The following is a 26,839-nucleotide window of genomic DNA, read 5'->3' on the forward strand; positions in this document are numbered from 1 at the left end:
GTATTATTATAAGCTTTTTAAGATACTTTAAAGAAAACAACTTATGAAAATACAAATTTTGTCGGTGAAAACTTATGAATTAACATAAAAACCATTTTTGTACGTTCAAAAATAAGTTAAATCCAAACGGGTCTTTAATGAATATTCATGTTGTGTGCAAAGATGTTTTCCCAATAGTTCCGACATGGATTATAGACTCCGTTATGAAAGCGATATGGTTTGCTACAATTTGGAGACTTAGGGTCTCTTTGCCAAGACCAAAAAGCTGACTTATAGCTTATAAGCTAAAAGACCAGTTTAATAATAGTACTTTCATCACGAATTTATAGCTTTCACTGACTTATAGCTTATTTTCCAGACGCTATTTCAAGTAACTTACGAACTTATAATTTATAGTTATCATTTTTTCTTGCACTTTTACTCTTGTTATTTTAACGAAAATACACGTTTAACCTTTATAACTTATTATGATTATAATTTAAAATAAAATAGGTAAATACTCTGTATATGTTTCTTTTGACGCAATACTGTATATGTTTTAACGTCTATAAGTATCTTAGTATAATTTACCCATGATGAAGGCTAAGAATCTAGTGCTTATTATTTAGCAAATTGTAGCATGAACATTTGTTGTTAGCAATAGCCAAGTCCAATGTCATGGCACAGTCCTCTGATTCAGTTTTTAATCTTTATGCATTTCTGTTGAACGTGGTGGCTGGCGGCTATAAAAAAGAAATCATTCAGAAAATCATTTTGTTAAAAGATTTAACTTTAAACTTAAAATGAAGTCGCCGAAAATTTGTAAACTCTTATTTTGTCTCATTCTCCAAAGACTTACGTTTCAAATATTTACCTTAATAGGAACAAGTTACCACGAGGGGGATTAACTTCCACAGTTACGCTCAGAGTATACATTTGGTTTTCCAAGAAACTAATTTTTATCATTCAAAACAACTGACTAATTTAGTATTTGTCATAAAAAATGTTACTTTTTGGTTTTTTTATTTAATCATTTTTATAGAGAAGGGTTAAGGAAGGTTGCAACTTGCAACTGCATGCATGGCAAACTATAAATAAATAGAAGAAGCTAGCAGCATCAAAACCTCAAAAGACACTTGAAATTAATCATGGGAAAGAACAGGGTTGGAGATGAAATTCAGAACAAACAGATTATATTCAGAGATTATGTTATTGGCTACACACAAGAAGCTGATCTATACATAAGTACTATAAAGCTTCAGGTTCCTCAAGGATCAAACGCTGTTTTGGTGAAGAATATGTACCTTTCTTGTGATCCAACCATGCAATTTCTAATGAGGAAAGATGAATCTCCACTTTCCGGATCTTACAAATACATCCCTGGCTCTGTAAGTAATGTCCTAAATATGAAATATTTTTTGATGAATTAATATTTTGGTGCTACACAGACACTTTAGCTTACATTTAATGTTGTTTTAGTTTGGTTTGTAACCTTGCAGCCTATATATGGATTTGGAGTTGCTAAAATTTTGGATTCAGGACATCCTAGTTTTATTGAAGGTGACTTGGTTTGGGGAATAACTGGTTGGGAAGAATATAGTCTAATTCAAAATACAGACAAACTCTACAAAATGAATCCACCACATTGATGTGCCTCTTTCCTATTACACTGTAATTCTTGGTAATTCAGTTCTTCTCATTTTTTATTCTTATGCTCTTTTTCTTTTTTTTTTCTGGTGGGGATTTTTTTTGGTTGAAAATCCTGTATCCGACCTTAGGATCGACTAATCTGATGTGACTAATTTCATCGCCCACTTGTGGGTACCCCATTTAAAGCTAGAGCTTTTTACTCTATTATGGACTAGTCCACCAAAATTGGCACCAGATGGAATCGAACCTGTATAGACTTTTTTATTTATTTTTTATGGTGGGGAATGAGGCTCTGGTAATTCAGAGTTCGGCCGTGAGTAAGTAAAGTCTGACCAAGAATTGTTTCCATCAAGAATCGAACTTGGGTTCTCCCAAATGATTCGTCCTAAGGGAGCCCATTAACCACTTGAGCCTAATGTCTTGGTTTTATTTTTTTTAATAGCTAAATTTTATTGATAGTAACCATTCCAAGCATAAGAATGCTCTTTATTATTGAAAAGATATATGATAAATTCTTTACAATATTAGACAATTTTTGTTAGTTTATGATTTTATTGTTTTCTATATCAATAGGCATGCCTGGTATTACAGCATATGCTGGTATCTTTGAAGTTGGTTCAGTAAAGAATGGAGAATGTGTCTTCATTGCTGGGTTGTTATGTTGTTGGAAGTGCTGGTAGTCAAGAGAAAGTAAAATCTCTAAAACATCACATTTTCCATGGAATTAATTTCATCATTCTAAGTAGTTAGTATCATCTCTAAATCCTTGTTTATTTAGGTTGATCTTTTAAAGAACAAGCTTGGTTTTGATGATGCTTTTAATTATAAAGAAGAGCTTGACTTGGTTGATGCCTTCACATTATATAAATAAAAAGGTAATTAAGAATGATTTAATTAACTCTTAAATCAAACATTAAATGTTCTGTTATATTCTTTGTCATTAGGTACTTCCCTGAAGGCATTGACTTCTACTTTGAGCAAGTAGGAGGTAAGATGCTTGATGCAGTGCTCCTAAATATGAAGGTTCATGGTCGCATTGCTATATGTGGAATGATTTCACAGTACAATATTCCTCATCCTGAAGCTCTAAAGAATTTACTGCATATTGCATTGCATACAAGAGACTTACTATAACAGGATTTACTTATCGAGATCACCATCATCTTTATCCAAACCTCTTAGAGACTGTGCTGACTTACATTAGGGAAAACAGAGTTGTTTATGCCGAAGACATTGTTGAAGGTCTTGAAAAAGGTCCAGAAGCTCTAGTTGGACTTTTCAGCAGTCGCAACTTTGGAAAACAAATTGTTAAAGTTGCTGGCAAGTGATGATCATTCAAATTATATAACATGTTCATTCATCCTTTGGTGCTTGTTAGTGCTTAGAAGTATATATATATATATATATATAAGCATGGTCTGATAGAATGGAGTTTCTATGCTGCGTTTATAGACCATCAAATCACTTACATGTTAATTAACTCTCTCTTTATGAAAATATATGTACTTGTATTGTCATAGTTATCATGAATAAATTATGTTCTCAATGGATATCTTCAATCTTATTGTGTGTGCCAAATAGATTGTACTCGCTAAGTAATCTTGTAGGCTATTGTGTATTAACTTTCAACATGCAAATTCCTAAGTGTTGTGGACCACAACCTACTAGAAATAGCTAACTCTTCAAAGACAAAATGTTGAATACAATGTTGTCGATGATAGAACATGGAGGAATGCTGAAAATGTGCCATATAGACATGCCACTGCGGCCTATGGTGCTGCCATGGTTGGGCATATCCCTACACAAATTTTCTATGGCAGTTGTCAAAAAATCTGCCAATCCATTCTGCAAGATGGCACCACCTGCATGGAACCATTCTCGGTGTTGACTTAGGAATTGTTGTCTTCACCTATTCAGGTGAAATGAAATTACTAGATTCTTGGTGAATGTCTCATTTATTCATAATGGAAAAGGGAAATTACACTTGTTTGTTTCCACTTGGAGTTATACAAATTGAAAAAATGGAAATTGCATTTAATTAGAATGAAAGGGACTTTGCTAACTTTGGCACTGCTAAGCCTTATTGGGTGACATGTATGAGACTTTAAACTGGTGTATCCACCCTTGTTGGCATGCAAGGTTGGGCTCGTCTACACACCTGTCCCGTCGTCCTTGCTGGAGCACACCTCGATAGCCTATGTGTCTGTGGCGCCGGCATTCTTGGCGTATCCTGCTTTTTGAATGGTGATGTCGTCCAATGCCTTTTGGAGGGTCTTAGATTACATTGGTACAGCTGTTGTCTTTGCTTGGCTGCTATCTGTCTATTGCACAGTAAGAGTATCTTAAAATTTCTGTGAACCCACAAAAGAAAATATGAACATGAATATATATTCTAAAACCATCACAAGAGAAAACAAAAAAGCAAAAGCAAAAGCAAAAGCAAAGAAAATTGTTCATCACTTCTTCTTGTTATTATTATCTTTGAGTATCTTACAACCAACCAACCAACGTAGCGATGGCGCCCAACTGCTGCACATGCTGCACAAGCTTCATCACCAGCACAGGTCTCACAATCCTCTTCTTCTGGCTCACACTCCGAACTCAACACCCCAAATGCTTCATCCAATCACTCTACCTTCCTTCTCTCAACAATCACAATCACAATCACACTAACAATAACACCATTGTCTTCAACCTCAAACTCCTCAACCAAAACAAAGACAAAGGAGTCCAATACGAAGCCGTTAATCTTACATTCAACCTCTTCCTCGATGTCAACACTACGCGTCCACTCACCAACGTCACTCTCGACGGTTTCTATCAAGGACATGGTAAGACCACCGAGAAATGGAGCTCCGCTGAGATACATGGTGGAGGAGTGAACCGTACGGTGCACGGAAACGTTTTCTTTCGGGTGGAGTTTGTCACGCGCGTTAAGTATAAGATTATGTTTTTTTATACTAAACGACACCGTTTGTCTGGAGGGGCAAATGTGGAAGTTAATGTTAGCTCCGGAGAAAAAGTGGATCCTAAAGGGATCAGGCTTCGTAATGTTCCGGCTAGGGTCGGGTCCGAAGCTGCCCCGGTTCGTGAATACTGGGTTTCTTATTCTACTTTTTTTGTTTCTCTCCTGTTTCTCACTGCTTTTACTTGATTAATTAATGTACTTTTTTTTAATTATTCTGCTAAACATTTTGTTAAATTAATTTTATTTTTAATGTATGTATTTTAATCAATCAATTCAGCATGTGCCAAGCTAAAATTTGCACCACTGTATTTCTGAATTATTGTCTACTTTAATTCTTTATTTGTTTGTAAGTCTTCATGATTTGTCCTTAAAAATTGTGTCTCGATAGGTTGAGGAATATGAGTTTTGTATATAAACTATCATTGACCTCAATTCTCAAACAATGTGGGATTTTTTAAGTGTATCGTAACATAACTCAAGTGATCAATAAACTTGGGTTAAGAACGAATTATTCAGTTGAACCATTGTTCGAATTGTTTTTGAAAACCATATTTTATTTATAGAAAAGGGAACTTCAAATTACCAGAATCTATTTTCTTTAGGAATGCGAAGGTAAGAAGAAAAAAAAAAGCCTATAATATTTTTAGATAGTGCATAATTTGCATGCTTGAATCTCTCTCATAGAGAATAATCCTATATCTTATGATTACATATATGTAGATTATTGTGCTGATAAACCAAACAAGAAAGAAAAACAAAAAGTCTAAAATATTTTACAACTAGTTGTAGTTGGATTCACCTAGGGGGGGAGCTACCACGTTGAAGTTTAACAAGAGAATAATAAGCTCCATTTCTTCCAAGAGAAATCAATTCATTATGTGAACCTTGTTCCACAACTTTACCATTCTTAATCACAGCAATGGAATTTGATTTCTGTATTGTAGATAACCTATGTGCCACTGCTATACATGTTCTTCCAACCATTATTTTCTCAAGTGCTTCCTGTACTAAAACCTCTGATGCACTATCAAGTGCACTTGTAGCTTCATCCAAAAGAAGAATTGCTGGATTCTTAAGTATAGCTCTTGCTAATGCTATTCTTTGTTTTTGTCCTCCTGATAGCTGAACTCCTCTTTCTCCACAGTGTGTTTCATACCCTTCATTCATTCCACTGCCAAACAAACCAACAATAACACAAATAAAACGTTAAGTGACGAGATGAAAGAAGAAAAAAATATGATTCAAGAAGAAAATGTCAGCGATTAAAAGTTTATAAATATAATTTTGTTAGCTTACCTTATGAATTCATGAGCATTAGCAACAGTCGCAGCCCTTCGTATCTCAGATTCAGTGGCGTTTTCTTTTCCATAGGCGATATTTTCTCGAATGGTTCCACTAAAAAGGGTTGGTTCCTGACTCACCAATGCAATATGCGACCTCAACATTCTTAAGTTATAGGTCTTGATATCTTGTTCATCTATGCAAACCATTCCCTTGATAGGATCATAAAACCTTTCAATCAGACCAATGATAGTGGATTTACCACAACCACTGTGCCCCACAAGTGCTACCGTTCGTCCAGCCTCAACTTTGAGATTCAGACCCTGGAATACCATTTGCTCGGGTCTACTTGGATAGGCAAAGAAGACATTTTTAAGCTCCACCCTGCCTCTAATTTTCCTTTTTTTATCTGATCCCCATAAGGTTTCAGGATCAATCTCACTTTTCCTGTCTAGGATAGCGAAAACTGATCCAACTGCATTGCTTCCTTTAGATATATCAGAAGTCATGCTTCCAGCTTCTGAAATGATGTATGCAGTGAAGAGTAATATTAAAAATGCTTGAAAGAGTTCCGTTGGTTCTATGAGTCCTTGTATCAGGAGCTTCCCACCATACCAGTATGCTAATGCAGTTGATCCAGTGTTGAAAAACTGTGAGCTGAAAAGACCAAAGCCTGAAATCCATGACTGCCTAATACTCTCCTGTTTAGGTCCTGTCATTGTAGATTTGAAGAGTGCCAACATTCTTTTCTGCGAACTAAATGCGGTTATGGTTCTATGGTTTATAACAGCTTCACTTGCAAGTTGGCTTCCTTCCCTTTGTGCCTTACGAGTTTTCTCCGCCATAGTCTTCATCAAAACACTTCTTGCATAAAAGCTTCCAATGACTAATGGTTGTACTGCAATCATCACAATAGAAAGCCTCCATGAGAGAACAAGTCCTGCAGTGTAGGCAAAGACAGATCCAAAAATCGCTTGAGCCAGAAGAGACATCCTGTCCCCGACAAGGGAACGAACCAAGTTCGCTTCGGAGGCTAATCTCGCACAAATGGCTGCACTTGTGTTGTCTTCATGATCAAACCATCCTATCTCAAAACTCATCAATTTTTCGAGTATTTTCTCTCGTATTCTTTTCGTTAACCTTTCTCCCATGACAGCAAAATTGTAGTGTTGGAGAATACTAGTGAAGAAGTTAAAAACACCAATTCCTAAGAAAACGAGGGCCAAGACTCTAGCTTTAGACTTCATCTTAGAGGTATCAGGTTCAAAATAAATTGATATGAGTAATCCAACACAGTATGCATTTACTGGTTGTACTGCTCCTGAGCCTATTGCTCCCAATATTCCTAACACTCCTCTTACCCACTCAGGCGCATTCATTTTCAGCAAGCGCCACTGTGAAGGAGCTGGATGGTGTGGTCTTTTTAAATCATCTTCAAAACTATCATCATCATCATGGTCATATTGGATGGAATATGAGTAAGGCGTACCGATGGAAAATCCCTGGCTGAAGGGATACAACATTGGAGTGCCTGGTGTGCTTGATTTGAAACTTACTCCTGGACTTTGTGGAACGCTCCTATTCATCCTATGAGATCTCTTTCCTTCTGTTTGAATATTGGAATGTTTGGATTCATCATTTTGAGTTGTTACTTGTTGCAACTCAACCATACGAGCGTACTCTCCGCCTTGTCCACCGTTTATTTCCATGAGCTCATTATGACTACCTGATTCAATCACTCTCCCTGCTTGAAGCACAGCAATAGTGTCAGCCGTTCTTATTGTAGAAAGGCGATGAGCAATGATGATTGTTGTTCTTCCTTTTGAAGCTTGATCAATTGCTTCTTGTACCACTCTTTCGGATTGAGCATCCAGTGCACTTGTTGCTTCATCAAGAAGGAGAACCTTTGGATCCCTTAGTAAAGCTCTAGCTATAGCGATTCGCTGTTTCTGTCCACCAGACAATTGAAATCCAAACTGTCCAACCTATAGGAAAATCATAGTAGTTTTCAATAAATGTGGCTTAAGTCAAAGCTGCTTAATTTCATAATGAACAGCTGAAAATATTTTAAGTGATGATATACTTACTTAGTATATACTAATTAATCATTTGAAAATTTAAACATGATGATGAAAATTTTCAAACTTCAAGCTACTAGGACAATTGACTCCAATAAAAAACAGGTTTATATAATTTTACTGTTTTGTTTCCTTAAAGAATCGAGCTCAACTTACTTGTGTTTCATAACCATCTGGTAACTTGACAATGAAATCATGTGCATTTGATGCTTTAGCTGCACTTATCACACTTTCCATTGAAGCACCTTCTTTTCCAAATAATATATTCTCTTTTATGGACGTGGCAAAAAGAACAGGCTCTTGATTCACTAGGCCAAGGTTAGATCTTAACCATTTCAATTGAAGTTTATTAATCTTGTGACCATCCAATAATATTTCTCCTTCAACAGGGTCATAAAACCTTTCAAGAAGTGCAATTATTGTTGATTTTCCAGAACCACTTCCCCCAACAAGACCTATCCTCTTGCCTGCTCGAATGGTGAGATTGAATTCCTGCAAAACTGGTGAATCTGGCCTAGATGGATAACAGAAGTATATGTCTTTAAATTCAATTTCTCCTCTCACATGTGATAAAGCCTTTCCTTTCTTTTCTTCAGAATCTATAGTTGACACCCTATCAATCATTTCAAAAATGCGAGTGACCGCAGCGGAGGCTTCCATGATGGCAGTTAAATTTGGAAGTGCACTTAAAATGCTCCTGAAAAATTCATCCAAGTTAAACATATTATTAGTATGAAAAACGATTTTTGTACTACCAAAAGACAACTTTTTAAGTGGTTAACACAGTTCAAATAAGTGATTAATGTATATAACAGGTGTCAAAACTTATTAACCATAAATTTGGACCATAATTTCCAAGTGTTCAACTACGTGTAGATTTGAACATTTGAAAATTCATGGCCAATGACGATAATGATTTTTGAAACTTGATATTTCTAATATCTATCAATCATGTACTGGGCGTAACGAACCACATATTTAAACTGCGTTAACCACTTACAAATTTGACGCAAAAGTTGTTAAATAAAGTGATTATAAGACTAGAATATGAATAATGATAAAATCACTTACAGTCCTCCCATTAGGATGTTGAAGCCAGCTACAAATACATGGCCACCTTTCTCTCCTTTTTCAGATATCAAAAAAGTTCCAACCCAAGCTTGAAAACCCCAACTTACATAAATAACTCCCATACTTCCTAACATCAACCCCTTTGCAAAACCTTGCTTTATTCCAAGCTCCATAGTTTTTTGAAGTGCAGTGCTAAATCTTTTTAGTGTTTGATTCTCTCCAACATAAGAGAAAACAGTTCTTATTGAAGATATTGCTTGCTCTGCAATACTACCAGCAACACCATAAGACTCTATCATTTTCATTGTGACATCCAACATCATCTTCCCGAATACAAGTGCCGGGACAATGAACATGACAGAGAGTGGTATTGCTGCCAATGCAAGTCTCCATGAGAGTACAAATGCAAAGATGTGGCAGAATAAGAATGCTGAAATGTAAGTCAAGCAATCTGGTATCTACATTAAGCAAAAGGTAAAAATTAATAAAGCATAAAGATAAAGAATTATACTTGATCAGATTTTGAAACCCTTATGCATTTGTTTGTAAGGAAGCCAATGAATCTAACCTTCACATGTATTTTGAAATCTAATTAATCATGTATGACAACAAAAATCGACAACAATTTGATGGTTAACGCTGTTTAGATATGTAGTTAATTACGTTTATTGTATGGTTGATGAAAATAACAAGGTGCCACAATTGATTAATCATCTACTGAATGTAATTAATCATGATTATGATTTTGAAGGTCACTAACAATGATTTTCAGGCAAGCAAATTCATATACATAATATTCATTATAACCATCCAAGTTATGATCAAATATACATATGATTTTTATTTTTTAGGTTTTCGGGAAGTTTGAGGCAAACCTTCTCAGACAAGGCAGATTGGACTGTATTTGCATCTGAGGAAATGAGGGAGACAACTTGGTATGTTGTTGAAGAACCAGCAGTTTGAGTGTCAAAGAAACCAACTTCTTGTCTTAAGACTGATTTTAGGTATTCCATTCTCATTCTAGAAGCCTGTCTCTCAGCTGTTCTAGTCCAACATATTCCTTCTGTATATCAAATTAGTATCACGCAAGAAAACTAGTTAGCTTTATTTTACTAACATTTTCTAGCCATACTATTTGCATTATTAATTCCAAGTTGATTTGAGTTCTGCAAGGAATATAACTGAGCAGAGATATCAGATATGAAGTGAACAGCTTACCAATAAAAGCTGAAATTCCAACTCCAATTGCAACACATAATAGCTTGGATGCATACTGAAAAGAGGAAAGTAAAATGGTATATAAGAAATTGTTGTGTAATCATATCCCAAAAATTAAATTGTGTAAATAAGTGGAATCAGATATGAGTGTGCTGACAACTTTTTAAGTTCAAAATGAATTTCTCCTGCAATAGTCTATAGCAAAAGAGCAGTAATTTTACGGGACAGGCTCACCTTGTTCACATCATGCTGTGTTATACGGCTATTCTTGTCGCCATAGGCATTGATCACATCACTAAGAATGTACATCATAAGAGGATTCTGCAGACCATCACCCAGGCTGCCTAGAGTTCCAAAGAACATCAACAATTTATCGACTCCATCTGCGTAACGAAACATGCTATTGCTCCCCATTTCCCCCTATATATGGACTCTCCCTTTTGGTGGGAAGTATTTTTAGAAAGATTCACTAAGCTTTATCAACTTAGAAAGACTTATATAAACTTAGTAAGATACTCTTAGACAAATAGAAAATCTATCAGCCAGCATGTGGCTCTTACTATTGTCTTTTTACAAACTAAGCCGTTCTTGATAGTGTATATATATACACATTATATGAAAGAATCATGAATTGACAAATGTTCAAACTTGAACTTTGTTTGTGTGACATCATAATAATATATGCTGTGTTAATTTGTTTGTTATTGTGGTTACTTAGCCCAGCATATGATTCCATGGGTCACTTTTTAACCATTGTGTTGGGTAACTCATATAGGTTGAGTTAAGGGTAAAGGAGTATTTAAATTTGATGATAAAAGATTCATTTCTGATTTTTAATTTGTCATGTTGCAATTCTAAATACCTAGAAAGAATCATTCATCTATTATTATCTTGGATGTGTAACCAGTTGGACATAGTCAAGTACTATATTGACAACTTAATAAGGAAATGATTCGATATTTCTTAGGCATGTTTGTTGGAAGTGTCTTCCTACCTTTGCATTGCTATGTAGGGACGGGAGAAGTTATTATACATAAGTGTAATCCTTATGCATGGTACATAAGTCAATAACATCCATTAGATTGAGCATCCACATGTAATAATCCTAGCCAATCTCAACTCACACACTCACACCTAATCTCACACCCCCCAAATTTCTCACGTACCCCCCAAATTACTCACGCACCCCCAAATTTCTCGTGCACCCCCCAAATTTCTCATGCACCCCAATTTCTCGCGCACCCCCAAATTTCTAGCGCACCCCCCAAAATTTTTCACGCACCCCCAGATGACTTGTGCGCCCAATTTTTTTTTAACCCCCCATATTTCAAGCCTAAACCATTTTGCTGTGGGAATGGTTTCAAAAATATACACTCCAAAACCATTAAGTGCATAAGATGGTTTTGAAGTACAACCTATAATTAGAATCATAATTGTTTTTTTTTGGTACAATTATAATCATTATTTAAAACCAGTTAAATGGTTTCAGATAGTTATACACTAAAACCATTTGTATTGTAAAATGGTTTTATGTGTGTTTTTATGGTTTCAAAAATTTTGGAAACCATTATGCTGGTTAAATGGTTTCAGATAGTTATACACTGAAACCATTTGTATTGTAAAATGGTTTTATGTGTGTTTTTATGGTTTTAAAAATTCTGGAAACCATTATGTTGGTTAAATGGTTTCAGATAGTTATACACTGAAACCATTTGTATTGTAAAATGGTTTTATGTGTGTTTATATGGTTTTAAAAATTCTGGAAACCATTATGTTGGTTAAATGGTTTCAAATCACAATTATTGTTTGTATTCTAATTATAGGGTTGTATTCTAAAACCATCTTATACACTTAATGGTTTTGGAGTGCATATCTCTGAAACCATTCCCACAACAAAATGGTTTAGGCTAGAAATGTGGAGGGGACCAAAAAAATAAAATTGGGGGGCAAAAGTCATATTGGGGGTGTGCGAGAAATTTTGGGGGTGCATGAGAAATTTGGGGGTGCACAAGTAATTTGGGGGTGCATGAGAAATTTGGGGGTGTGCTAATAATTTGGGGGGTGCACAAGTAATTTGGGGGGTGCACTAAGTAACTTATGCATGGTGCATAAGGATAGCTTATGTATAATAACCAATCCCTGTAGGGACATTGTGACATAAGAGGGTGCTAATTTACAAGTTTTTCATATTTGCCTTCACTCATATATCATTCGAGCCAAAGAAAACTACAAAGATATTATCAATTATTCAATCAAATATTATATTATACTATTTTTTTTAAGGAATATTATACTATATATGTCACATAAAGAATTATGAAAGTGCATACTTTGTTCTAGGCTGATCCAATTGTCTCTACTTTTGTGCCATTTGTAACGAAGGAATATAATCTTCTTGTCACAATATATATGCTGCCGGCCTTCTTAGAAAGGTACTGTACTACTAGAAGTATTATTATTTGTTCAAGTCGTATGTTTTATTTTTCTTGTTAATCCAGGTTTTTTTTTTTTACGCAATCCAAGTTTAAATATATATATATATATATATATATATGAGAGATCCGTTGACTCCAGGAGTAAGTCTCTATTGACTTACTCCGCTTAATAACTCGATATCGACATTATATTTATTCAATCCAACCGCCGAATTCAAAGATCTCAATTGAAGTTATCAAAAAAAGTATCAAACGATTTTGAATTTTTATAAAAATTTGTGGAGTTGATCTACTCAATAAGATCTTTGAATTCAACGGTTGGATTAAAGAAATATAATGCCGATATCGAGTTATTAAGCGGAGCAAGTCAATGGAGACTTACTCCTAGAGTCAACGGATCCCTATATATATTGAATCGCACGATTAAGATATGTGTAAAAAAATTCTATGTCAATAGGTTTTGGTCAAAATAGTCAACAATGACAAAAAAAATGCAAAAGGGGCAAACGTGAGGACTAAAATCGTTCGTTTGAAATTAAGGGAACCAAAATCGCACAATTAAGAAATATGAGGGCCAAAACTGCAATTTAGCCTAAATTTTATAAATAAAAAAATTTTAAATAAGTAATCAATTAATTGTATATAATTTTAAATAACAATCATGAGAAAATAAACAAGTTAAATTTTTTATATGAATCGTGATCAAATAAATAACTCAATTATATATATATATATATATATATATATATATATATATATATATATAAGCTAGATAAGTATACGATATATCATATATGTAAAAAATAAAACTATCATTGGAAGAAAATTATATTTAATTTGTTATAAAATATAAATTTATCTCCCTATTTTGCAATTTTTAATAATCATTTTATTTTTAACTATTGTAATTTCGGTAGAATTTTGATTTTATAGATTATTTAAATTACAAAATTACCTTCGTGAGAAAATCGTGTATTATTTAAAAATTATTTATTTTATTTTTAATTTAATATATTTTATAGAATAAATCGGTAAATTAATTCCTTATCCTATCATGCTGGTAACTTAGCTCAAATTTAGGATAAAAATTATAACTAGAGAAATAAGATAGGATAAGTTTCAAGAATAATTTATTATATCTTGCTACCTCACCAAATACTGGATTGAAACGGGATATGATACAATTATCCTATCTCGTTTCTTATCATGCACACCAAACAGACCTGGGTACAAGACAGAACAAGAGATAGGCGATAATATTTTTATATTCGAAAATAAAATGAGTACTTTTCATTTTTTTATAGTTGTACTGTGGACAAAAAGTTATCATGTGGTTCACAGTGAGGGACAAAAATTCTTGTTTTTGTCCTGTCCCTTGCTACTTAATTTGTCCAGTCCTATAACCAGTTTCAAAGCAAACAGATACAACAAAAGTTGTTCAGTCCAGTCCCCTATTGTTTAGCAGATCAAACACATTTTACACGTCTGTTACTTAAGTATTGAACAATGATATTTTAGCAATTTTATAGTGCGCATATGAAAATTGATAGGGTGTAAAAAAAAAATCATTTTTCAAATGACGAAGATGTAGGAGGGGGATATTGGGCCGGCCCATATGTTTGTTTGGGGTTAAAAAATATTTAGGGGCTTATAAAAAAGAAACAAAAATTAGGGTTTCTGTGTCTTGTCGCAGTTTGATTTGGGTATTCTTCTCCGACCACCGCCGCACACAAGTTAGTTTTCTTCTGCATCTGTTCCTTGTTCAATTGCCTTTTTCGTTTTTGATATTTGTTATTGTTAATCGTTGTGTTGTTCTGTTAGAATGATGTTTTCTATTGAAATTGTAGTGTTTAAATTTATGCTGTTGCAGTGAATGTTTATTAAGTCATATGTTGAAAATACGATTCATATAATCAGTAATTCGGAAATTGGTCAGATCAATGTGTTTTTCTCTCCTGTGACCTATGGATGCTGATTTAAAGTTTTTTTTTTAGTCCAAAATTCTTCACCTGTGTTGGATTCGTTGTTTTTTGGTCATTTTGTTTTTGTCTGTTATACTTGTTTTTTGGACATGATATTGATCATAGTATTACATTAATGATTTGTAGGAACAAATTTTTAAAATGTTTTTGAAGTTTGTTTTGAATATTTTGAAAGTATATTTATAAATCATCAATCATGATTTATATGTTTGTATATTGAACTTCCATTAAACCTTCTATTGTGCTGTGATTTGAATTGCTTTAAGGACTAAATGATTTCATTTGTAGAGTAGTTGTTGATCTTTTAAAGTCTTGTTTTTAACTACGATAGTTCTTTAGTTTGGTGGGTATTTATTTTATTTATAACCCCTGATCATGTGTCTCATTTTATTGTATTCTGCATGGTTTTGGTTATTCTACTGAAATTTGTATTATCCAAGCCATGATTTTAGATTTGTTTTATTATGTTATTTTACAATGTTATTCATCTTTCCCTACTTCATTAACATTGTAAATGTGCTTATTTTTTAGCAGAATGGACACTCAAATTAAGCATGCTACTGTTGAAAAAGTTATAGGCCGTACTGGTTCTAGAGGTCAGGTGACTCAAGTTAGAGTGAGGTTTACAGATGACCAGACCCGTCATATCATGAGGAACGTGAAAGGGCCGGTCAGAGTAGGAGATACACTCACTCTGCTCGAGTCTGAAAGAGAAGCAAGAAGGTTGCGCTAGAGAAACTCTCAATTGTCTGGTGCAGGATTTTATGAAACATTGGTTTTTTGGTTTTTTTTTTATGGATAATGGTTTTGTCCAATAATACTTGATTATGAACCTGTTGTGACATGGCCTTTTATTTGGCCGAGTTTTGAGTAAAACTTTGCGCTTTGATTATGCGTTATATTTGCATCTATTTTGCTGTATTCATATGCAATTAGGCGATACTTTGATTTAACAATGCAATTTCCTATATTATAAGATCTGTGTTGGCTTAAATCTGAATTCATTTAACTACTGTACAGTGTATCATCTTCCATAGGTTTGATTGTCAATCTTTTCCAATGGAAAACAAAAGTGGCCGAAACATATTTTCTTAGGTTAGAATGCTTTGTTTCTGTGAGCCTATCTATGAGGAATCTCACACCATTCCAGTATGACAATGCTGTGATTGCAGTGTTGAGAATCTTTGAGCTAAAAATACCAAAACCATGATCACCAATGACTTTGCTTGCTCTCTTGTATTCTGAGAAATGAAAGCAGTCATGATTCTATTGCTTATAACAGTTTCACCTGCAACTTGAAAATCGGCCCTCCCTTTGTGCTTTACTAGTTTTTACTACCGTAGTCTTCATCAAGACCTCTGTGCTTTACTTGTTTTTTCTACCAGGCTTTCATCAAAACATGTATCGAATCATAGCTTCCAATGACTAATGGATGCACTACATAGAAAACCCTGTGTGGGAGCACAAGACCTGAAAACTACTTGATCCCAAACAGTTAAATATCATCAGCCGTCGAACAAGGCAACAAACCAATGTGGCTTCAGAAGCCAATCTTGCACAATTGAATGCACTTTGTTATCGTCTTGGTCAAACCGTCTTGTCTCAGAAGTATAAACTTTTCTTGTATTTTACATGTTTTGTACTAAGCCTATATAGCTCACAATATTTGCATAATTTAAATTTGTATAATTTGAATTTTTCATGTTATGTTCAAACTATCATAATCAAGGGTCATTAAATTTTAACATGTCAATGGAAACCTCACTATAATACAATTTTGGAAGAGAGGTGTGCTTGATCCGAAACTTGCTCTTCAATATTTGATGATTGTAAGGTTTGGGTTCATCATTCTGAGTTGCTGCGTGCTTCAACCCTACAATGTGAGCACACTCCAGTCTTCACCTTGTCTACCATTCATTTCCATGAGCTCATTATGTGTATTTGAATCACTCTTTGATCCCTGCTTGAAGCACCACAACAGTGTGGTCGTTCTTATTGTAGGCGGACCATAAACCTTTATCAACTGCTTGCTACTTGTACCACTCTTTCAGATTGAGCATCAAGTGCAGCACTTATTGGTTCATAAAGCATGACAATTAGAGATTCTACATCATCATATAGTTAGGCATTGATCACATCACTAAGAGTAAAAATGACAATTAGAAAGATGCGCGAGAAAGCATGTAGGGCACCAAAAGAAATTTCGAATATTTTTATCTGCTTAGGCATTGATCACATCACTAAGATTCTACATCATCATATGGTTCTATATGCCATCTCTAAAGCTTCAGACACTCCCAGGGTCCCAAAGAACATCAACAACTTATCCACTCCATAACCATATCCATATGCATAACGAAACATGCTATTGTTTCCTATTTCTCCTGAACACCCCTATGAAGTGATACCCATTTTTAGAATAATTGAGTAAGCTTTATAAACTGAGGGCAAGATTTCCTTATATCTAATTCGGTGCGCATTGTGGATTTTTTTTTTATTTTTTATTTTTTTACTTTTTGAGGTTACGAAATTTAGGTACTTATTTTTGTTTTTTGGTAAAGAAGCTAAAAAAAGAGGAACAAAAAAATACTATTCACGAAGAAGGTACTTATTAGCCAGAGTATGTTGTGCTCAAAGAAATTTGGTTAAAAATATAAAATAGCATCTGATTAATTTAACCTGTGATTGTTACACAAGATTAAAAAAAAATTCCCTTGTCAAATAATGAAATTCCTTCTTGTATAATTTTACATTTATCCTTTTTTTTTCTATCAAAGTGTATTAACTTGATCATTTTAATCTGATTACAGTTCTAACCAAAATTGTCTACTTTATTAAAGCCATCCTCATGCTTCATTTATCTATATAAGATTGATAGGTTGTTTAATACCGAATGAATTATTTATCTATATAAGACCTAATGGCACTTGCTCGTGATGTTCCTCTTTACCTCACACCCTTGAGAAAGGTATAAGAGGAAATGAAAATGAATCAATTTGTTTTAATACATTTATAAATTTAATTTCATAGATAGTTAAATATTACTTATGATATTCTTTCCCTTTAGAAGAACAAAATCAGTACGCAACAAATATCTTAGACGAAAATCAAATATCTTAGACGAAAATGTTGGTGTATTAAGTAGTTAGTAATAACAAATGGTTCAAGGTTCAAAGAAGACTGCAGTTCAAAGGAGCGAGGTATTCATCAAATATAAATCAGAACTTGTAGTATACAGATATTCAACTCTACAAATAAGTTTGATTTGTGAAATGTGTTGTTGGTCATATAATATGTCCAATAGGTGTAAAATGCCTCATGCCCATAATAACAAGGATGATGAAAAGAACAAGTACAGATTCAAGAATTTATAGGACTCTTAGAAGTTAGAAATAAGGATAGATCCTAGCCCACTGTCAAAGCCAATATCACAATGATTTAATCAAAGATCTTCTATTGTATTTATAGTTTCATCAAAATGCAGACAAGACAGAAATATAAAGAAATTGTGAAGGACAACATTACAAAACATATTACTCATCATCCTTATACGGATACTCTTCTGGAACTTGCTTGAGAAGTTTTACTTGCAACTCAAACACATCATCACCTCGAAGCGCATCACGTAGCCACGTGACCTCAGCCTTCATTGACACCTGAATATGAATGAAGAATCAGGACAAACTATAAAAAGAGTGAAGCATATGTTGTAGAAGACAACTATTCCACTTCAACATGACACTCAATCTACAGGATATCACAGGAAACGGAACATCACATGTCGTGCCTCACTTTCCTCCAGGAAAAATGACTATGATAAAGTTGTTTTCCCAACTAAATTATGGAATTTTTCAAGTTACACATGACTTCTTTCATTGCTACAAAAGGGGAGCTAAATTCAGAAAATAATGAATGGTTTGTTAAGAGGAGACATAGCACCTAAGAAAGCAAATTCTTGAAAACTTAGTTTGTCCTTTTTCAATACATGAATAAACCATACAAAATCATGAATTATCTATTTCATATTTCAGAAAAATACTCAAAGTTTAGAAGACCGGCAATCAAACTATTATATTTTCTTAGTTTTCCAAGTGTTGAAAGTAACAAGAGAAGAGCTGATTAAAAAACTGATGAATGGTAGATTTATAAAGTATAATGTGTCAAATTAGATAAGAAATAGAAACTTACCATATCCAAGGCTCCTCTAATGACTCCACTTAATATGTTGCAGTAGTACAGACCTTGATAGTTATCAGGAAGCTCAACAAAGTCTACCAAAGGATTATCCTCCAAAACAATACTACAACACGTCCCTTCAGCATCCCAATTGGTCACGGATGCAGTAACACCAAGGAACATTTTAAAACCAACCTGTATACAAGAACAATTGAGGTTGATAAAAATAAAGTTATCTTCTGATTTAAATATGCTTTATTAGTAATATAATTAAACTAGCAAACAAACAAAAAATGCTGATCACACAACCAAGTAGCAGCACATAGCCCACTCTTGTAAAAATCATACCAATCAAAATGTGTTGACAGTCACCCAACTGTTAGATACTGAAATTAAACACAACACAAACCAACCACAACATGAAACAAAAACCAAGAAAATATAATTAAACAGATCGCAAAAGAAATTCACATATGAATTTAGAGTCATCTATTAACAATGAGCCAAGATGATATAATATCGAAAAAATAATTGGTGAAGACAAACTTTGGACTTAATGGTGTGATTGAAAAAGTCAAACATCATTCTTAAGGAAAGCAAATGTCATTATTATATCTAGGTTACATTTCTTTGAATGGCATAACTTATAATGGATAAACAAAACACTCCATAATGATAGATTTTTTATGTTTACTTTACTGACCATTATGTTGAGCTCAAACCAGAATAATTTAGTTTCGGCAATTCTATTTTCATATGCAAGTAACAACACTCTTGAAACCGGACCATATTTCATCTGTGTTCTAAAATCAGTAGAATACCCCCAAGTCGAATACACTTTTCCGAGTTTAATGCAAAACAACTACAAACTCATTAGAGTAAAATACAGATAATGATTATTTATGTAGCAGGTTCCCCCTCTGGTGCATCTAGTCTGGTGTTTTTGAATCCATACATATCTATAACATTCATTTCAATAAAACAATAACCCTATAAACATACTTGCCAATGTGAATTTGGCTTATGCAGAAGTTCGAGAGTCTACATGCCCACATGCCTAAAGGCCCTCCCTCGTATTTATACACAATACAGCCTAACCTAAGAAACTTACAGGGACCTTGAACATTCACCTTGTTCTGAAGGTGAATAGAAAAGATAAGTTGAAAACAACCCGATCAGGATTCCATGATTCCCATTGTCTGAAGAAGTCCTTCTTCACCTGCTCCAGCAATGTCAATTACAGAATATTTCATACCCTTCTGTTGCCAAACTCTACAGTGGCTTATCTCATATATTGAGTCATGCCTCGTCTCCTTCTCCGTCCATTGATTCTACCAATCTGCCTCCCATTCTCGTCATCGCTGTTGATCCTGGATGGAGATGATATCATTTTTAAAAGAACTGGTGTCTTCGTTAGAAGATTGAAGGAAGAATTTCCCATATTACAGTAAAGATTGTAGAACTTTGATGGTTAGCTCCTTGCAATGCCCAAAGACCCATAACTCTCTTAATGGACAAGATGCTTCTCTCTAATCCCTTTCTCTTATTATATACACATCACAGTCTAACCCAACTAACTAAGGGGTAACCTATCAATCATTTTGATAAGAGGTGATATCTTTATTCGAAGACTCAATGAAGAACTTTCCTTATTATACAGGATAGGTCCCCCGAACTTTGAGGTTCTCTCAATTGACAAGATGCATCCGTCTAATCCCTTCCTCTTATTTATACGCAGCATAGCCTAGCCTAACCAACTAACTAACTAAGATTTTGTTCACATGAACACAATCTTAGTTCTAGTTAGACTGCCAGAGAACTAAGGCTGATAGGAATGTGAATGAGGAGATGGGCCTTGATTATGGGCCCAAACCAAAGATTTGGAGAGTTTATTCTAGAAAGAAAGGAAAAGGGAAAGAATGATGAGGTGTCAGTTTGGTGCATGGGAATGGGATGCATGAGTCTTGGTAGCTATATAAGTAATAGTAAGGGAAAGAACAAAGTTAGCTAAGAATTCTGTTATTTTCTTGGTGGGGTCACTTGTTAGTGATTGGGGAGCACTATGTGCTTTGTGGGACTAATAGTATCACTACTGTTAGTTTGTTATTCTCTTGTAATTGCTTATCACCAATAATACAAGTGCGAGTGTTCATCATTTGCATTCCTAATTCTACTGTTTTATTCATAAATCCATACACATACACCTATCAGAGGTTATATTGCTGTCATACAAAGAACCTATTTTCCAATGTTCTAAAAAGCTTGAAGTTCAAACACATCAAGCCAAGTCCAAAACTTAATTTCTGTGCCTACTGATATGCTTTCCGATATTTATTTATACTTCAAGTGTAGCTTAAGCCAAGAACCAATGCATACTGCCGTACGCTTAAACTATTTGATAAAATTTTATAATATATTTAGAATGTACGGACTTAATTTTATGCTTTCTGATATTTATTGATATTTCAAGTGTAGCTTAAGCCAAGAACCAATACATACTTCCGTATGCTCAAACTATTTGATAAAATTTTATTATTAATGTTGGGACTTAATTTTACAGTTTTTACTATTTACTAGTCAAGCAAATTAAGGGGAACCTGGACAACTATAGATTACCAAAGATTAAATGAATAAGCAGAAGTGCCATTTTTGCATGAGCTTCACCACAACGAGGATAAACTTTTTCACATTTTTCCCAGCATGTATAGAAACCAAACAACAATACAAATACCTTTGCAATCACATCAGCTGTCTCTCTGAAATCAACACACCTTGAAACATTAGATTTAGCCAGAAACTCATCAATCAAACGGATTCCAATATTATAACCCCTGAAAATACCAACCATAAAGCAAAATCATATTGGTGAAAGTAAGTAACCCAAATACCAATACAAATACAAATACACACCAAACCATGGAACCAAAAATCCCACAATTAGATGTGAAAAAACAAAGTTTACAGCTCAGAAGATACATGTAACACAAGATATTGAATTTAGAGAGTTTGAGAATTGTACATTTGATCTAGCTGCTTGTTGACTTCCTCAACCTCTTCCAGATCTGTAAGTAATTGTCGCACAATTGCCCCATATGTGAGAGTAAACAGCTCCGCATTCTGCAGAACCCAAGAGCAATTTCTAAATTCTAATGGCGATAGATACAATGAAAAGCAATTTCCAGTTGATTGGTGTAAAATTGGGGGGAAGTGGAAAGTTGAGCAATGTTATTTGTCTTGGGTACCAAACAAACATAGTATAATGAGGGTTTTGATTTAGTTTGCTTACAACACGTTCGATGTTAGCAAATATTGCATCGCCAGATCGAGGAGCAACAGGAGGCATCGTTAGAGTTAGAGCTCACTCGGACTTGTTTTGCTGCAGAAATAATTAAATTAAATGATTCAAACATCATCTCCCAAGGAAATTATACTCTAACTAAATAATCAATTCAGCAAATGAAAAGCTAAAGAACATAACAAACTTGATTAAATATTGCATCGAATCCAAACCGAAAACATCTATACTATAGAGATTCCATCTATACTATAGTAATTCATCTACATTAAGCAAAATAAAAATTTGAAAATCTTATAAATTTCCAAAGAAGAAGAAGAAGATCGTTGGGATCTGGGATGCGGATCAACAGTGAAAGTAGAGAGGAGATTTAGAAAGTATGAACCTTTAGTTTGATTGATTGATTGATTCAACTTCAACTCTGATGATGATAATTGCGAGTTGGAGAATCTGATTTGATTTGGGGCTATTTTTGTGACTCACTTCCGTGTATCTCTGCTGCATTTTTTAAACGTCATCGTTTTGTTGTACTGCTATAAAATCTAGAAGCTTGTAAAATAAAAATAAATTATTATTATTATTATTATTTTATTTTATTTTGAAAACTTGGTATAATTATTATTATTATTATTCATATACTCCACTTATTCATTTTTAAATAGTGGAATTTCAATCACTAAACTACTTAATTAAAAAAAAATTCTTAAGGACATGAAAGTAAAATTTTGGCATGATGATCGAACATAAAGTATTTGGGGTTTTACAAGTAGTTGATGTTCATGTTTTTCTTCTAGTTATCCTCATCAATAAATTTTACACTAGAAATCAAATTTGAAAGGGGGAAACAATTTGAATTTGAAATTTGATGAGACATTGGGAGAAGCAAAGAGATGTCACATGTGTTTGTGGCTTAGATGGCTTAGTTTCATTCAAACTGAAAAAGACATAAATGACTCGGTGGCTTGGTTACGATGTAAAATATGGCTTGATAAATCACTTTTACACTCAAAAATGCCCCACATGACTCATATGGTTTGGTTTCATTTTAAAATGAGTGTACTTTTAGTTCATTCATCAAATTTTTGGACATCAATTACCCTCACTTATGACACATGGCAGCACCTTAAGCAATGTTAGTTTAGACTTATCCAAAACAATTAACTTTCTTATATATATTAGATTAGATAGGTAAATACTGTTAATAAGTTTGTGAGGTTTTTCTTAGTATTTTTTATGAGACATTTTATATGACATAGTGGCATAATGATAAAATTATGGGTTCAACCCTAAAGTGGGACCGAATAGGTATTCATGCTTAATGAGACAACTCTCTTTTATCAAAGTGTTATGGTCCCAGTCTCCTAACTTTTTGTTCAATTAAACCCACTTGGGTTGGTGCATTGGTATTGGCTTGGGACCTGGGAGTGTGCTCCTCTTGAGGTCTGAGGTTCGATTCTCTCTGGTGCCAATTTGGGTGAGCTAATTTAGCTTCTTCAAAAAAAAAACTTTTTGTTCAATTATTTATGGAATATTTCTTGTCCATTCTGCAATTCTTCTTTTGGTTATTACTTTTTGTATGTGCGGATAAACCAAAGTATTTTTCTGCACCCAATTGAAAAACTAATCATTTGAGGTAACTACAATTATTTAAGGGGTTAACCTCTCATAACATATATTTCGATACGCAACACAGGGGAATTGAACTCCTAACCAAAATGGTTAATAAGTAACTCAAGTATCTATCATTACAGGTAGACAATGAGTTAGGTTGATTCGTGTAATGCACTATTTTTTATGTTTTTGTTTATGTCTCATATATCATTGAATTTTACTAATTGTTTTGGTGTTGAAAATGCATGGACCAACATTTGGAGCAATGATGATATCAGGGCAGAAAGCAGCTCATTTGGCCTTGAGAGCACTAGGACTTCCTAATGTTGTGGATTATGCAGGAAAAATTCACCCTGAGTTTGTCCTAGCTGCTGCTGATTCTGCTGAAGTTGCAAAGGCATAATCAATGTTACCATTAATTAGTTAATAGTAGTACTTACGGAGTGCTAGTAGCCAGAAATAATATTGAGGCATAATCAATGTTCATCATGAGATTGTCTTTGTTGTTAGTAGTGATGATTGGCCAGTTAATGTGACTCTGTTTGAGGTTTTTTTGTTAGTAACATGAATGAATGTGTTTGCCAACTCCTTGCATTTCTTTCTCCTCCAATAATTTATTTATTTATTTTTAATCAAAAAGAAAATACAATTAACTACCGATAAGGAAACAAGTTCATCAAATATCTTCCTCTAATAAAATGAAATGCCTAATAATGAAAAGATGGTGAGAAGAGAAGTTAAACCCAAGAACGAGAGACAAAGGATGGAAATAGTCAAATAGAAAGTTGTCTTTGCAATTCATTTTATTTAAAAGATGATGGGAGCCCAAATCTTTGTAGTAGGAATTAATATTGTAAAAAGAAACACAATTTTGCCGAAGTTTTAGATTAGACCGTCTGATCTAAAATGTGTGACTTAGATTATTTATCATTACAACAATTTTATAACTGCATCAATATGAACCGTCTTATATATGATCAATTACTATAATTTGAAACTGCGTGAAAATGCGTGCTGGATTGCCTGCTGTAATTACAGCACGCAATTCCACGCATGATGTTAATGTCTCAATCAATTAGCTGCCATATCATCAAAAATTGAAATTAGATTGATGGGAGGGACCAAATGTCTTCGATTTGAAAAATTGTGGGACTAAAAATACGCGGCCTAAAATTCCAAATGTGTTAAAATAGGGGATCAAAATTACGATTAAACCTAATTATTATTATGCAATCCATATAGGGTGAAGCGGGTCTTGCTGGCATTTTTTATTTTTATTTTGAAAAATGAAAACAATTCATGAAAAAAACGACGTCGTATCCTTGAAAGAGCTGCCCTAGTGAGTCAAGAAAACTACATCCCGTCGGTGCTGCACCAGCACCGGTGAATCCAATCAATCGGTACTCCGCTACGCTAGGTACTCACTAATACAATCTATCTTCCAATGTATTGCTTTAATCTGCATAATCCTCTTGTTACCATTTCTTTTCGGAATTTCTTTATTCTCCAAATTTTTGTTCAGAATATGATAACTTTGATTAGTTGTTATAATTTTCATAGATTTTCAATCTTCTTAATTTCCAATGTCGGGCAATGTAGCATGCTTAAATTCAATTGAAATTATCATATGTAATTTGTGAACAAACTTGATCTCTACAACCACAACACAATACCCCCAACTCTAGTTTTAAGGTTGGAACAATCCCTTCAAAGAAAATTATGACAGTTATTATAATTTAGTATTGAATTTCGTTAAGAACAATTAGCAAAAATATTATTGTCTTGTAAAACTATTTTTTTTTTTTTTTTTGGTTGATAGACGAAATGGCAAAGCCATTGGAAACTCTCACACACAAAGTGGAGTGACTGGAGTTTAAACCCCGTCCTGACGTCCGACACCAGTAATTTCGACATTCGTGCCAGTTGAGCTGGGATTTGTGGACTTAAAACTATTATCTTTTATGAAATTCTATTTATTATAATCCTCTAAGAAAATTTATTTTAAGGAATAAAATAATATGACATAGAAATAGAGCACGGGCATGACATTAAATCGATTTTTATTTTATTTCGAAACTTGATTGATTTTTAGGTTTGTGTTCGTTGACCTCCAAATCCTCCAGTTCCAAGATGTTTGGTTTTGGAAGAATTGTTTCTGATGTTGCTGTCTGCCTTCGTCAAAACCTATCGGTGAGTTTATGACTGCTGTCCTTTTTCATTTTTGATTGTTATGCTTCAATTGTGTTTTTATGATTTTGCATAGTGTAGGGTTTTGTTTCTTTCTTAGCTTCAACTTAGGGATTTTTGTCTCGTGTCATGCTCTGTGCATAAAGAGTCAAACTAATTGCACCGTTTTGGTCTTGTACAGCTTTGCCGCGGTGTGCAAGTACGAAATATAAACATTGGAGGTGGTCTTGGAGGTGAGATTCCAGATACCAAGCGACTTTCGTATGCTCTTCAGCATATCCACGGGATTGGCCGTGCAAAAGCTCATCACATTGTGTGTGAACTTGGAGTCGAGAACAAATATGTGAAGGATCTAAGCAAAAGAGAACTATATTCTCTTCGTGAATTGCTTTCCAAGTACTTGATTGGAAATGATTTGGTACACTCATCTTCTTTACTTTTTGATTTTGCACCTTCTCTATGTTTTGTTCCATAATATAATGTACAAGTGTGTGATTGTTTTGGATGCTTTTTTTTTTCCTTCAGAAAAAGTTAGTTGAGAGAGATTTGATAAGATTGGTGGGTATTCAATGCTACAGAGGGACCAGGCACGCTGATGGTTTACCCTGTCGGGGACAGCGAACTCATACAAATTCCCGCACTAGGAGGACTATGCGTACTTACGGGGGTTCAAGATAAATGCTGCTCAAGTAACAGATGAGTTGTGTTACTGCTCTGCTTTGAGCTTATCAAATAAGTTTTGTTAAAAAAACTTGATTACATTAGTAAAATCTACACACATTGAACTTTACATTATCAATTATCCTTGGCTTGGCATGCTTATTGGTTTATCATCGCTTTGAAAGGATACTACTAGTTTTTGGCATTGAGTTTGTCTTGCTGGATTTTGATTTATTCTTTTTAAAGAA

The 26,839-nt window shown here is 34.1% G+C and overlaps 4 protein-coding genes and 1 pseudogene across 7 annotated transcripts; 3 read left to right on the forward strand and 2 right to left on the reverse strand.

The window, feature by feature from the left end:
• The first annotated feature begins 1,113 nt into the window (after positions 1 to 1,113).
• LOC123908064 lies at positions 1,114 to 2,957 on the forward strand (annotated as a pseudogene).
• Positions 2,958 to 5,379: 2,422 nt separating this feature from the next.
• Positions 5,380 to 11,243, reverse strand: LOC123910850 (putative multidrug resistance protein). Its single transcript, XM_045962131.1, has 7 exons — positions 10,480 to 11,243; positions 10,246 to 10,300; positions 9,903 to 10,090; positions 9,028 to 9,485; positions 8,113 to 8,653; positions 5,894 to 7,863; positions 5,380 to 5,768 (listed from the first exon to the last, which is right to left on the reverse strand). Exons 1-7 carry the CDS (start codon positions 10,657 to 10,659, stop codon positions 5,393 to 5,395), a joined length of 3,768 nt encoding a protein of 1,255 aa, XP_045818087.1. The 5' UTR covers positions 10,660 to 11,243; the 3' UTR covers positions 5,380 to 5,392.
• Positions 11,244 to 14,273: 3,030 nt separating this feature from the next.
• On the forward strand, positions 14,274 to 15,561 carry LOC123911303 (40S ribosomal protein S28-1-like). Of its 2 annotated transcripts, none has more exons than XM_045962704.1 (2): positions 14,274 to 14,413; positions 15,194 to 15,561. In XM_045962704.1, exon 2 carries the CDS (start codon positions 15,198 to 15,200, stop codon positions 15,393 to 15,395), a length of 198 nt encoding a protein of 65 aa, XP_045818660.1. In that variant the 5' UTR covers positions 14,274 to 14,413; positions 15,194 to 15,197; the 3' UTR covers positions 15,396 to 15,561. The 2 variants fall into 2 exon arrangements, with proteins under 2 accessions (XP_045818660.1, XP_045818661.1); XM_045962705.1 differs by having other exon boundaries at positions 14,276 to 14,413; positions 15,197 to 15,561.
• Positions 15,562 to 18,002: 2,441 nt separating this feature from the next.
• Positions 18,003 to 22,661, reverse strand: LOC123908873 (trafficking protein particle complex subunit 3-like). 2 transcript variants are annotated; one of them, XM_045959599.1, is made up of 6 exons: positions 22,520 to 22,661; positions 22,125 to 22,202; positions 21,858 to 21,955; positions 21,570 to 21,669; positions 18,851 to 19,033; positions 18,003 to 18,318 (listed from the first exon to the last, which is right to left on the reverse strand). In XM_045959599.1, exons 2-6 carry the CDS (start codon positions 22,179 to 22,181, stop codon positions 18,196 to 18,198), a joined length of 561 nt encoding a protein of 186 aa, XP_045815555.1. In that variant the 5' UTR covers positions 22,182 to 22,202; positions 22,520 to 22,661; the 3' UTR covers positions 18,003 to 18,195. The 2 variants fall into 2 exon arrangements, with proteins under 2 accessions (XP_045815555.1, XP_045815554.1); XM_045959598.1 differs by having other exon boundaries at positions 22,125 to 22,214; positions 22,519 to 22,661.
• Positions 22,662 to 25,001: 2,340 nt separating this feature from the next.
• Positions 25,002 to 26,800, forward strand: LOC123909435 (small ribosomal subunit protein S13, mitochondrial-like). 2 transcript variants are annotated; one of them, XM_045960275.1, is made up of 4 exons: positions 25,002 to 25,161; positions 25,837 to 25,934; positions 26,113 to 26,349; positions 26,457 to 26,800. In XM_045960275.1, exons 2-4 carry the CDS (start codon positions 25,875 to 25,877, stop codon positions 26,607 to 26,609), a joined length of 450 nt encoding a protein of 149 aa, XP_045816231.1. In that variant the 5' UTR covers positions 25,002 to 25,161; positions 25,837 to 25,874; the 3' UTR covers positions 26,610 to 26,800. The 2 variants fall into 2 exon arrangements, with proteins under 2 accessions (XP_045816231.1, XP_045816232.1); XM_045960276.1 differs by having other exon boundaries at positions 25,015 to 25,161; positions 25,868 to 25,934.
• Positions 26,801 to 26,839: the final 39 nt, after the last annotated feature.

Source organism: Trifolium pratense, linkage group LG2, assembly GCF_020283565.1.
Source record: "Trifolium pratense cultivar HEN17-A07 linkage group LG2, ARS_RC_1.1, whole genome shotgun sequence".
Taxonomy (NCBI): domain Eukaryota; kingdom Viridiplantae; phylum Streptophyta; class Magnoliopsida; order Fabales; family Fabaceae; genus Trifolium; species Trifolium pratense.